This window comes from Equus caballus, chromosome 19, assembly GCF_041296265.1.
Source record: "Equus caballus isolate H_3958 breed thoroughbred chromosome 19, TB-T2T, whole genome shotgun sequence".
NCBI classification, from domain to species: Eukaryota; Metazoa; Chordata; class Mammalia; order Perissodactyla; family Equidae; genus Equus; species Equus caballus.
Window position 1 is genome coordinate 33,787,032 of NC_091702.1, and position 13,970 is coordinate 33,801,001.

General features: G+C 39.7%; 1 protein-coding gene across 15 annotated transcripts in view; it reads left to right on the forward strand.

Moving 5' to 3' along the window:
- MAP3K13 (mitogen-activated protein kinase kinase kinase 13) overlaps positions 1 to 13,970 on the forward strand; it is a 165,042-nt gene that overhangs the window by 133,787 nt on the left and 17,285 nt on the right. For all 15 annotated transcript variants that reach the window (XR_011428778.1, XR_011428777.1, XR_011428779.1 and 12 more), the window contains 5 exons: positions 3,160 to 3,318; positions 4,887 to 5,045; positions 5,310 to 5,418; positions 12,945 to 13,054; positions 13,831 to 13,947. Coding sequence is in view for 11 of the 15 variants with exons in the window: in XM_070242661.1 (XP_070098762.1) it covers positions 3,160 to 3,318; positions 4,887 to 5,045; positions 5,310 to 5,418; positions 12,945 to 13,054; positions 13,831 to 13,947 (654 nt within the window). In the remaining 4 variants the exon portion in view is untranslated. The remainder of the gene's footprint in view (positions 1 to 3,159; positions 3,319 to 4,886; positions 5,046 to 5,309; positions 5,419 to 12,944; positions 13,055 to 13,830; positions 13,948 to 13,970) is intronic.

Here is a 13,970-nt window from a genome sequence, read left to right on the forward strand (position 1 = left end):
ACCGTGAAACAAAATTCATTATTAACTGAAGAATTCATTTTTCTCCATCTCGGGTAATTATTGCCAAACTTTCCCAGTTGAAGACTTGATTTGTTGTTTTCCAAGTGTGTTCCAAAAAAGGAAATTTTTTTAAAAGTGAGTTTCAGAAATATATACAACAGGATAACAATGGATGAATATGAAACAGAGGCAAAGAGAAAATAAAAACACTAGAACTAAAGCTTGTTCACAAAGTGTATGCCATAAGATTCTGTACAGTCATTGGAGGCGGACTACGTTATTGGCTTTGAGCTTCCGAGAGTCTAAGCAAAGAAGGAAATAAAGAGTTACAAGGTTCACAGTGTCCATCCAATAATATAAACTGGTCATTTAAGAGAAGCAGAGCTATTTCTAGTAATCTCTGTTTTCAAAATGATTCTTTGGCTAACAATAACCACATTAAGAGGAGTGTTTATTCAGTTCCCCAAATTGAGTGAAGGAAAGAAAGGAATTGGTAAAATGGTATATTTCATTGTAGCTCCTATTTTTTAAATATTATTTTTATTATTTCTCATCACATCTTGGTTTAGAGAACCAGAGAGGAATTAATCTTTTTTCAAAAACATATTTGTATAGCGCTTTGATGGTTTATAACATTTTTTAATATCCATTAACACATCTGCTTTGATCTTGGCAAAAACTGTGTGGGATAGATGCAAGAAGTATCATTATTCTTATTTTATGTAATAAAAACTAGGGCTCAGAGCCCAAAGTTATGGAGATAGGACTTGAACCCAGAACTTTTAGACCAAAGACCACTGCATCCTATCTCATTATGTGAAGGTGAGGGATTCACAATGAATCCTGTTTCTTTTCCATGGAAGATACAAATCAGTCCTTGGTTATAAGCTTCAAAGGAGCTCATATTTATCACCATACTTCTCAACAATGTTTATTACATTAGCTCATGAACAGCTTCCTCCTTGCTTTATTTGCATATAAGCTTTATTATAGTGTTCATTTCTTCTGTTCACATTCTCAACACAACCTGCTCCTTTTGTCATCCGCTACATACACATAAAGTACATGAAATACTTGCGGAAGGCCCCTTTGAATGGTCTCAACCACGTTGTTCTTGAGAATTAGTTTTAGAGGAAGAAGTCAGGAAATTTTAGAATATATAAAATCACGTACTACTCTCTTTAAACTCCTGTCGTTTAAAGATTAGAGTAGTAAGCTGGTTACCCAGTAAGCCTTTCTTTCCCTGTTATCAGCACCACCCTGAGCCTTGGCTCTTTGGGTTGCAGGCTGACTTTGAGAAGACAAAGATCAGACTGGCTTGCTGTAAAGAGAGATTTCATTACCTACATTAAATCTTTAGGCTCTGTGACCCCAACTTTGTCTCAGAGAAGATTTCAAAAAAGTTCCAACATCATATCTTCTCTAGTCTCCTCCCATGTCCATTTCCTCTTGTCATGCCAATAGGTCCCATAATGAGCAGCACAAAAGAGGCAGAAGAGGAAGTTTCTGGTGTTCTTCTTTCTAGGGGCTTATCACCTTTTCTGACTTTCATCAATTCTCCAATTATTTCAGATATCCCATGGTATTTTAATCCTTAGACATTTTCACCAAAACTAACACCATTAAATCAAAATTCCTAAATTATGTAAATTTTGCATATTAAGTGCAAAACCGAGGGTAGGATGTGGACGTAGGTATTCTAAAGCAATTGTAAGCCCGGAGCTGTTTGGTAAGTAGAGAGCCATTTGACAGTAGCAGGGAGCAGTGCAAATATGAAGTCCCTGATTCAAGCAGAGAAAGGAGGAGGTAGACTGAGAAGTTTCCTGTTTTCTAGCTGCCTCAGTTCTGATGCAGTTTGAGTATTGTCTTCTTATTGTTAAAAATAGGTCCCTACATCATTAAGCCTCTGAAACCCTAACTCATCAACATTCTGAAGTTCTAAACAGGTTATTTCAAGTGAATTCAATCTAGTGTGTGAGGATGTTAATACTTTGGATTTGCCTGCTACCAAATTGTATTCATCTTAAGGCTAACAAAAGCAGTGTGCCCCACATCACATTTCAGATAACTACTGTGAAAAGTAAAACATGACTTGTGTGGAATCTACTTAAGCTTAAATTTATTCCTGCTTCTCCTTATCAACATTAGTGGAATCCCAGCATACTCATCAACCTTTAATGTAGTGCATCCCTAGTATCATGTCCCATGCCGGATTTTAGTTGGCCACGATTAAACAGTGTTTTAAAAGGAGGGGGGGTGGGGGCGGGGTTTGGGGGGTTTTATTTCTGTTTTCTCCCAAATCCCCACAGCACATAGTTGCATATTTTAGTTGTGGGTCCTTCTAGTTGTGGCATGTGGGACACTGCCTCAGCATGGCCTAATGAGTGGTGCTGTGTCCACGCCCAGGATCCGAACCAGCAAAACGTTGGGCTGCCGAAGCGGAGCGTGCAAGCTTAACCGCTTGACCACGGGGCTGACCCTACAAGAAGTGTTTTTCTTAGTGGGTTGTCTGAGACCAGCAAGGATGGAGACCAGTATTTACTGAGCATGTGTGCTTTACGTCTCTTACTTCATTTAATTAAAACAAAAATTCTATGAAGCCGTTATTACAAGCCCATAATCCCGTATCCCTAACTCTTGGAGCCCAATGATTTCAGGAAAGTAACATAGTGCATTACCTTACATCTCCAGCGAAGTCTGGGGCAACGCCTTTATAATCAGCCACATTTATATATCTGTAGCAAAACCTATGACAGTCACACAATGTGGGATAAATAAAGTGTTTGCTTTATAAATGTGAAAAAAATATTTATACATCATTTTCAGAGTTTTTGCATTTTTGAATTGTGGATAAGATACTGTGACCTGAATTGTCTTCATCTTCCAGATGAGAAGAATTAAGTAACTTGGCAAAGATCACACAGTTAGTAAGTGGTGGAGGCAGGAGAAAACCAGGTGTAAAAGGCCCACTATGCTATGCTGCCTCACCAGTATGAGTTATGCTGTTTCTAGTATATAGCTATTGCCCCAGTAACATGGGAACTCGCACGCTGAATTCTACAAGGTAGGAGGCAGCAAACAAAATCTTCAGTCGCCAAGTCAAGTCGTGGTTTTCGTTAGGACTAATGATCTGGATGTTTTCTTTATTTCTTTTCAAAGTGTTTTAGTGACTCACACAGATGCAGTAAAAATTTCAGATTTTGGTACGTCTAAAGAACTCAGCGATAAAAGCACCAAGATGTCCTTCGCCGGCACAGTTGCATGGATGGCACCAGAGGTGATACGTAATGAACCTGTCTCTGAAAAAGTCGATATATGGTGAGCAGCGCCTACTTTGCCACCTAGAAAGCATTTTCCCACTTTCACCCTATTAGCACTTTCCTCCTTCAACACTCTACTTTCCCAAAATATTCTTTAGGGTTACTCACTTCTGGTTGATTTCAGTCTCCTATTATCTGAGGTACTACCCAGTCTGATGATAAATGGTGAGAGGGATTGGGAGAGGAATTAGAGTGAATATCCATTCAGTAAGTCATCAGTTTTTGGGACCCTCAGAGAATATGCTGAACTTTCTGGAAAGTTTACTTCAAATAACCATTTAGTATAAAAGTCCTTCTGAAATGTATTACATAATTCTCACCTTAAATAAAATAGACTAAACAAAGTTTACCTGTTTTTGGTGACTCAGACCATCATTATGTACATTAGTGATGTGCTTTGCTGTGATATGGTCATGTGCTTTGTCAGATTTTCCTCTGAGGTTACAAATGTTTGCTATTAACAGTGTATTTCCCTGTAGTTGCTTTCTTCCATTCTTAAAATTGGCTACTAATAACTTTTAAGCTTAAAACCAGAATAATAGCATATATTAAAGTTGCAGAGTAAATAAGATAAAGTAGAAATGTGGATCATTTGTAATTTGGATAATTATACCAAAGTGTCTTCCTTAGGGATTATACCAATTTATGTTCCCAACAGAAATGTATAAGAATGTTTTCTCAGTCTCACCAACAAAATGTGTTAAACTTTTGGACTTTTGCCAACCACATAGGTAAAAAATGGTATGTTGAGTATCGTTTTAATTTGCATTCCTCTTATAAGTAAGCTAGTACATTTTTTACATATGTTTACAAACCATTTGTAATTTATGATTTGTGAGGTATTCTTATCCTTTGCTAAGCCTTCTGATCTTTACTCTCATCAATTTCTAAGAGTATTTTGTATATTAAGGAGATTAGCCTTTTGTGTATGTGAATTACAGATACTTTCCACATTTTGTTATTTTGCTTATGGTGGAGTTTTTTTTCCATACCAGATTTTTTTTAATGCAGTTTAATTTATCAATCTCTCCTTTTATGGCTTCTGGATTTCATAATTAGAAAAGCCTTCACCACTCTAACATTATTTAAAAAAAATTACCATGCGTTCTTTCAGAATTTTTATGGTTTCATTTTTCACATTTAAATCGTTAGTTCATTTAGAGTTTATCTTGATGTAAGATGAAGTATAGATTTAATTTTTTCGCCAGTTGTCCCAACAGCATTTATTGAGTAATCGATTTTCCCCCACTGGTTTGAGATGTCACTTGTATCCCGTACTCAATTCCCTGTATGTATTTGGCCTATTTCTGTATTTCTGTTCCATCCCTCTAGGCTGGCCAGCTGTTCATGCACCAGGGTTCATTATAATATGTCTTGATGTCTGATAGTGTTGGTTACCCCCTCACTGATTTTTTTTTCAGAGTTTACTTGGCTGTTTCTGTTTTTCTCACAGCAGTATTAGAATTTTAAAACTGAGTACATATTTGATTAGAAATTAATAAAGAACCAAAATACAAACCTGTCTTCCTGAAATATCGTCCGTACATGTTCCTGGTGCTGCTGTAGGTCTTTTGGAGTGGTGCTTTGGGAGCTGCTGACAGGAGAGATCCCTTACAAAGATGTAGACTCTTCAGCCATTATTTGGGGTGTTGGAAGCAACAGCCTACACCTTCCAGTTCCTTCCACTTGCCCTGATGGATTCAAAATCCTTATGAAACAGACATGGTAAGAAATACATTTCTGCCGATATTCTCTTTTACCTTCTTCCTCAAAACCATATTTAAAACTTCTCTAAAGCTGCAGGGAAGTCTCTAATGTGTATTGGGAGTGAATCATCTGGTAGTATAAAGACTGGGAGCCTTGGAGCTGTTTGTAAACAAAGAATTTGTTATATCTTGAAACAGTAGGCTTCAGTAAATGTAGAGTAAAATCTTCATCCTCCTGGACACTACTTCTGAAATGCTCAAGCTGTCTTTTTTTTACTTTTAGGCAGAGTAAACCTCGCAACCGACCTTCTTTTCGGCAGACGCTCATGCATTTAGACATCGCATCCGCAGACGTACTTGCCACCCCACAAGAAACTTACTTCAAGTCTCAGGTAAGTCTGGAAACTTTCTACCATGTGCTAGTGAACAGACAGACAAGGAACTCTCAATGAGAAAGAGTAACTCTTAGAAGAGGCCATTCTGATTCTTATAACAATTATATCAATTATTCACTATGAAACCATAATTCTGATACCTCACACATATGACATTTTGGAGTTTTTTAAGCACTTAACATATATTATTATCTCATTTGAAAAGAACGTATATCAGAATGTCATCCTCATAGTGGGTTCTGGAAATTGTTGAAGAGAAAGAGGAAAAGAGAATATGAAAACCGTAATGTACATATATGTGAATTAGAATTACTGCTGACCTTCGTGAAAGTATTGCTTTCCTTGAAGTAGAAAAGCTAAAGTACAGAGGAGGGGAGTTAAATCCCAGAGAGAGCCCACGATAGAGTCAGGCCCAGAGAGAAGCTTTTCTCTAACTTTATGTGTCACCCAGTAGCACCAAATAAAATATAATTTAATTTATCTGTTGGCCTTTATGGCATTACAAACCATTCCAAAATTTACGGCTTAAAACAATAAGCTTTTGTTTAGCTCACAATTCTGTGGTTTGGCCATTTGGGCTAGGCACTTCTTCTGCTGGCTTTGACTGGGCGCACTCACATGTCTGCAGTCAGTGGCCAGGTTGGCTGGGAGGCTGGCAGGTTCTAGATGGCCTCATTCACAAGTCTGGAGATTGCCTGGCTGTTAACTAGAGCACCTCAGTTCTCTTCCAAGTGGTCTCTTATCCTTCAGCAGGCGAGCTTGGGCTTGGCTTGTTCACATGGTGTTCTCCAATAACAAGTGCAGCAAGAGAGCAAGCCCCAGTGCTCAAGATTTTCAAGCCAATGTGTACATCATGGTGCTAATATCTCATTGGCCAAAACAAGTCACAGGCCAAACCAGACTGAGAACAGACTTTACCTCTTGACAAGAGAATCTGCCACAGCATATTGTAAGGGCATAGGTGCAGAGAGGGGAAGAATTTGTGACTGTTAAATAAAAATGCTGCAAATGTCATAAGGTCTAACCACTATCAATATGGATGGGGAGTGGTGGGAGATAAGTATATGTGAGGTCCTTATCCATACCAGGCCCAGGCAATAGCAAAAGGAGTAAAATGGGATGAAACTATAGCTTTTAAAGTAAATGTGATGATCCTAAATTATAGCTTTATGCTTGGAGAATTTAACTACAGTATTACCTAATCTTTTCTCATATAGCTTTGTCTCACTTTATGTTACTGTGTTTCTAAAATGAATTTTTGTAAGATGAATTCCATCTCCACATTGACTTCCAGTATCATTTCAAAGATTCATTCTCAGAGAGGACATTTCATTTCCAGTTGGTGTCTCAATCCACCCCTCATAGCCCTCATCTCCAATGGGTACTGAGTGTACCTACCTGGAAAGTAGGTATTGAGAAGAGCACTGGACTGGGTGGGGCATCATCATCCCTGGGAGTTAAGGAATCCTCCAGTATGCTTTCCTGCCTGCCCCAATCCGAGGCTGGGAGTACGTGCTTCCCGGGTGTCTGATAAACAGAGAGACACTCCACCCATCAGACATTGGGGAATATCTTAATAAAGGCACAAGGTTTTTTTCAGTTTCTAAAGACTGATGAATCAGAGACTCTTATCCTGTTGCCCAAAGTTCCAACACACTCTCCACGATTCACAAACTTAGCTCTCCCCACAACTATGTTTTGAAATAGTCAGGCTTGCCCCTGTAGTTTTTTAGTGTTTCTGAGGAATTATTATGTAAGTAAAGTGTTTGATTTTAGAGAAAATCAGAGGAGGTAGGAGGTTGACTTCATACCATTTCCTATGTTCTTTGGTATGCAGTCAGATAAACTCCCTCAGAACTATTAAAACTATGGCCTATCTGGGGCCAGCTGGGTGGTGTAGTGGTTAAGTTCGTGTGCTCCGCTTTGGCAGCCCAGGTTTCACAGGTTTGGATCCCCTGCGCGGACCTACGCACCACTCATCAAGCCTTGCTGACACGGCGTCCCACTTACAAAATAGAGGAAGATTGCCATAGATCTTAGCTCAGGGCCAATCTTCCTCACCAAAAAAACCCCGAAAAACCCTATTGTCTATGTATTGAAATACATGTGGGTATGGGGCCTTGGATAAGAAATCTGTTTAATAATCTTCTCTTGTTAGTATTCAGAAAAAAGACTTAGGTCCTTTTGTGAAATGAAAGTGAATAATAGTGAGTACACTCTAGGGTATGGTTTCAAACTTTCTAACTTTAGGATACAGTTGCAATCACAGCTTTGCTTCCTTTACAATAAAACTATACATACCACAATTCAGAAAGGCAGTTTTTGGTGAGAGTGCTAAGTCACAAACCATTGAGACAGTATAAATGTAGATACTTGGGAAACTTCAAATTCTAAACAGATTTTTACCTGAGTGCTCCCAGAATATCACTTCTGAAGCCAGTGCCACATTTTCTGAGCACCCACCATCTGCAAAACACCGTGTAATGCAGCTCAGCCCCCACGGTCAGTACCCTCATTTATGTGAACTCACTTTTATCTATACTTGCAGTGTTCAAACTGAATTCAGAAAAGAAAAGGTTCTTTTGGAGCACGAATATAAAAGAGAGAGGAAGGGGAGAGGAAGGAAGAGAAGGGGAAGACTTAGTGCATTGGATGTCTCTTAATATTCATTCATTCTTCCACATTATTCTCCCAACGTAAAATTTCACCTCTCCTTAAATAGCCCCAAATCTGCTACGCTTGCTAGTTCCTAGAATTTTTCAGGTACTTAAAAGCTGGTTTGTCTCTGGGTCTGATATTCGGACTATCTCTGGCTAAAGATAATAAAGTATTTATGAACTAGCTAGTTCTGGGAAAAACAACAGACCTTTAGCCTAAATCCCTGTCCTGTGATCTTGGATAAGTCACTAAATTTCTCTAGAGCTCAGCTTACTTATCTAAACATTGAAGATAATCTTATCTTCCATTCCTTGTGGAGTTTTGGTGAGGATCAAATGAGACAATAAAAATGCACGTGTATTTGTTGTAAACTGTAAAGAACTGCGGGACTGTCGATGTTCCATTCACCTCCCACAAAGCTACAAACATAAGCTTTCTTTGGGTTGTTACATTCTGGGTACCTTTTCTGATGGATCTGAGATGGATAGATGGCAGCTAGGGAACTCCTATTAATTGTGTTTTGACTTTCTCCTCCCCCAGTGGGGAAGAACTGGTTGTTTGGCATGTGGTTTTGTCTTTCTAGATCAGTCTTGTACCTGAGGCCTCCCCTGCCTACTGACACAGTGCTCTCAGCATCAGTTATCAGTCGATGGTTGTTAGCCTCTGGTCTCCACCTTCCTCTCAGACTGTCAATCAAAAGTGCTGCCAAGAGCCCAGCTGACTCCTTCCTGAGAGAAAATGCTTCATCTGTTTTGCATCAACAGCACATGTATAAAGATGCAGCATATATAGAACAGATGAACAAAGCAACCAATTTCAGTACAATATTAGATTCTGCCAAGGCTATTGCTTCATTCCTAGACAATAACCCATTTCTGCAAGTAGGCAATTATTGCTCTTGGTTTCAATTACATTTGATATCAGTCTTCAGAAAACATTTTAGCGCAGTCCCAGATCCCAGCTGCTAGGTGGGTCATGCGCCCTGCTTCTAAGACCTTGCACCACTCCAGTTTCCTGTTGATGGCCACTGTGACCACCCAGAAATTCATGGGCTGGGAGTTGCAGAGACACTAAGTTCACTATAGGGACAGACTGTGCTGCCTGAAGAGTAATCTTGTCATGAGTGAGGAGGTGCTTAGGCAGAAGCTGGGTGCTGATACCTGGCAGTAAAGAGGACTCATGTGCCAATCAAGCGTTGGACTTGACCACGTACACATCTAAGGCTTTTCTCGCTCAGAATCTATGCTTCCCCCTTCTTAGCCCCCCAACATCCTGTTTCTCTATTCCTCAAGCTAGGTTGGAACTGCCTCAACTTCTTGTTTTACTTTTTAAAAGTTGTGGTAAAATATATATAATATAAAATTTGCCATTGTAACCATTTTTTAAGAGTATAGTTCTGTGGCGTAAATTACATTCACGATGTTATGAAACCGTCACCACTATCTATTTCCAAATGTTTTTATTACCCCAGCAATAACTTCCCATTCCCTCCTCCCCACAGCCCCTGATCATCTCTGTTCTACTTTCTGTCTATATGAATTTGCCTATTCTAGATATTTCATTTAAGTGGAATCATACAGTATTTGTCCTTTTGTGTCTGGCTTGTTTCACTTAGCATGTTTTCAAGGTTCATCTATGTTGTAGCATCTGGCAGAACTTCATTCCTTTTTATTGCTGAATAATAGTCTGTTGAATGGATATACCACATTTTGTTCACCCTTTCATCCTTTAATTCAACCTCATCTGACACACCTATATTACGGGAGAGAAAAGAAGCAAGGTTTGGGTGCAAGAGCTTCAGTCTACTGATTGAATAACTAGAAGACTGGAGAAGACAGAAACCTTCTAGATGTTGTAGCCTTTCCCAGGCCTTATCTGGGACATAAAGAGGATCCCATTAATGGTAATAACCCAAGTTTCACTGGATTTTTCCCTTACTTGCTTACATCTGACTTAAGTACCTTGTGAAGCACCCTCCCTCCACCCCCCACATACATTTTTGAAGGAATCCCCAGTGAAGAGTGGGGATCTCAAATAGCCTCATTATTAACGTCTGCTTTCCACTGACTCTGGCTAGACAAAGCAGTCTCCCACCTAGCATCTGCCGAGTATTACTTTATTGGTTAGCACTGTTTTCTCCTAAAAGACTGTGGTCCCCCACAGATGTCCAGGGGATACTGCCATATCCTTAAGGCACTGCCATCACCCACCGAGAGCTGCTATTTCTTGCTGTAACTGAAGCTTTGGACTTCTCACAATTCCAAAGCTGCACATTGTTCTGTTCAGACAGTGCACTCTTCCTTTCCCTGTTGAGTTTCTACACTTTGTCAAAGGTAACAGAATGGCGCTGGTTATGGCCCAGTGTTTGACAGGTATTTTAGTGAAAAGAAGAGAAATGCCTCTCCACTCCTAAAAGGGTGGCTTTGTTATAGGCAGACTCAGACAAGAATCCTCCTTCCCTCATGACGTGTTTTCTCTCAGAGGCTCCTTAGTCTCTGCAAATTTGCTTCAGGCTTGCCCACCCTCCATTTCTTCAGATATGCCCAGACGTGTCTGAATGGCAGCTTTAGTGCAAATTGGAACTCGATTACACAAAGATTCTAAGTATACGTGATGGAACTCCAAAATTAACATCTACCAGGAACATGATACCTTTGGGGAAAATACATTATTAATCAGTACCTGGTGTATTCCCAACATCCTGTTCCCTCTCCACGGGGGGAAACTCTTTTTGGAAATCTACTTCTTATTAGGTTCCAACCTTCAGAAGGTTCTCTTTAAGTTTCCCATTCCCATAATGGATATCAGGAGGTTTATTTCCTCTAGAATTAAAAGAATCTCATCTGTGATATCTGATTCCTCACCACCAGAGGGAGGTATTCCTTTTCCTGCTTCCTTCTGTAAGTATTGTGCTAGGATCCACGGACATGTTTTGCACAAAAGAGGAAACATTAAGGCCCAAATTTGGCCCTCTCCCTTATTCTTTTTTGGTCTAACAACCCTTGATTGTCAATCTTTGGCCTCTTAAAGCTCAAATACTCTTCCTACTTCATATCTTTGATCTGTTGATTGAGAGAACAGCATTACATGGGGCTCAACCAAACCTGCATTTACTCCTTAGATACTGTCAGAGACTATTACCAAACAATGGGTAGTACATTCTGGATCTTGGCTTTCTGGTGACATTGTTTGGCAGGTTTGGCACCTAAAGGTCAGCTGACTGACAGAAATCTCTCTTTAATAGTCAGTCAACATACATATATATGAAGATCTAGCATATTTTAAACAGATAAGCAGGATGATCACTTCCTGAATAATTACAGTATAATTTCCTCTATAAAAATAAATGAGAAACAGCAAATTTGGGGAGAAATCTTCCGTAATTTCACAATTGCTTAAGCATAACTTCCTCCGTGATGTAGAGAGATCATTTTTCACGTGAATCTAAAGGTAATAGAATAGATCTAGAGGAAGATTACACAATTAGAAACATTTAGTTACACATCTAGTCTTCACTGGAAATTATCTTAATCTCATTAGCTTCTTGGGACGATAGTCTATACACAATTTGAGGAAACATCTCCTGTAGCTGTTTTTCTAGAAACTGCCTGAAGACCATATTCCAGCAGAGATTTTTCTGCCCCCTAAAATTTCGATAAAAATGGCTTGAAATTCTATGCCCTGTAAAGTCTAATATCCTTTCTAAGGCTTCAGTGAATTCCTGGGAGATTTGTAATTTCATGGCCACTCTGGCTCTGCCTTCCTAAAATTCCTGGCCCCCAGGGGCCAGCCCAGTGGTGGAGGGTTAAGTTTACATGCTCTGCTTTGGTGGCCCGGGGTTCACAGGTTCAGATCTCGGGCGCAGACTTACACACTGCTCATCAAGCCATGCTGTGGGAGCGTCCCATATACAAAATAGAGGAAGATTGGCACAGAGGTAAGCTCACAGACAATCTTCCTCAAGCAAAAAGAAGAAAATTGGCAACAATATTAGCTCAGGGACAATCTTTCTCATACACACAGAAAAATTCCTGGCCCCCATCCCTACCATCTTGTGGTTCTTCCTTTGTCTTTGTCCTGTCATTCACCCAAACATGAAGGGCAACACCTTTCCTTGATTTCTAAAAAACAAAACAAATAAACAAAAACATTCATCCAAAGTCAAGGTGAATGTCAGAGACTTTACTAAAGGTTTAGGAAATTGGAAGCAGCTTACCTTTTGAACAACTGGAATCACATGTTAGATATCCATCCCTGTCCTAAAAATTTTGTCAGATTGTGAAATTGTTTAGCCATATTCTTCCTCGTCCTCCTCCTCTTTTTCTGTTTTTTCCCTCACCCCAAATTCCTGTGTTTTTATTCCCATCTCTGCTGTTCATGCCCCTTGAGTTTCTACTCCAAATATTTTCTCAAGAGATATTCAGAAACAAAACGTAAGAGGAATTCTGGTATCAACTGTAAAGGTGATCATATTTTCAGTGACACATGCTTGTACCATATGGTTATCAGAGCTGTTCTTTCTGATCAGGTTATCTCAGCCACTATCTTGACTTAAAAGTGAGCTCTTTCCTTCCAGAGGTGATGGCTAGTATGCCAGCTGTGGTGCTTCTGGTGGCCAGCACTGCACGGAAACTGGAAAAGAGGCAGCATTGCATATTGGACTAAATACAGAAGATGGAGTAGGGTGTGGGGTGTGCAGACACACTAGCTTGAGACATTTGCTATCACCAATAGTCATTGAACATCTCTTCTATAAGGGCCTTCAGTAGAAGCATGCAGAAAAAAAATCTTGTCCGTGATCCTATGGTTACATCAGGCATTGAAACTCCTAGGATATTAACAAAATCTTATGTGTCCTCGCCCAGGCTGAATGGAGAGAAGAAGTGAAGAAACACTTCGAGAAGATCAAAAGTGAAGGAACTTGTATACACCGATTAGATGAAGAACTGATTCGAAGGCGCAGAGAAGAGCTCAGGTCAGCTGGCCCCTCCTTCTCCACCTCTTCTCGTCCCCAGGTCTTCTGATATTAGCAGGAACCCTGTTTGTGAATCACCATTGCACTTTCTACACACCTTTCACCTCTGCCATTTATTATTATTCTCTTTAAAAGTTGCCCTAAAAGTTAGCCCTCCTTTATATTGCTGTCTTATCCTCTCCCCCCAACTCTGTCATCCTTCTTTATTATATCTCTCCAATTCCTGGAGCAATGCTATTAGTTCATTCAGCCCCTGTCCTAGGTGCCATGGAAGGCCAGAAATTTATAAGATGTGGTCCCTGGTCTCAAGATGCTTATAATTTATTAAGGGATACAGGACATAGTTGTAGATAACCACTATATTATGCAGGATCTATACCATGGATAAGTATAAATGAGTGATCATGATGTCAGCTCTAGCTGCATATTTCATTAACATATGAGTATATTATACTGTATTCTAATTAAGGTATTGCCAACATGACACAAAGTCTACAAATTATACACAGATCACAGTAAGATTTTATCTCTGGCCCTCCTGCTTATTCTGTATGGCTGGATGTGGCCCTTCAGGACAAACCAAGTGGAGAGCTTAGATTTCCCATCTCCCACTCTGTCTTGTCCGAGTCATTGCATCAGACAAGGGAGCCTTAAATTTAGAGAGCCCTCAGAGAAATATTTTTGAGATAAACCGTCCTGATTCTTATTTCATTAGAGCTGTCCTCTTTTCTCTCTCAAATTAGTCAGCTTCGCTGATCCTGTGTTTTCTTTGATAGGCATGCTTTGGATATTCGTGAACACTATGAGAGAAAACTTGAGCGGGCTAATAATTTGTACATGGAACTGAGTGCCATCATGCTGCAGCTAGAAATGCGGGAGAAGGAGCTCATTAAGTATGCATCCAGCCCACGGTCTG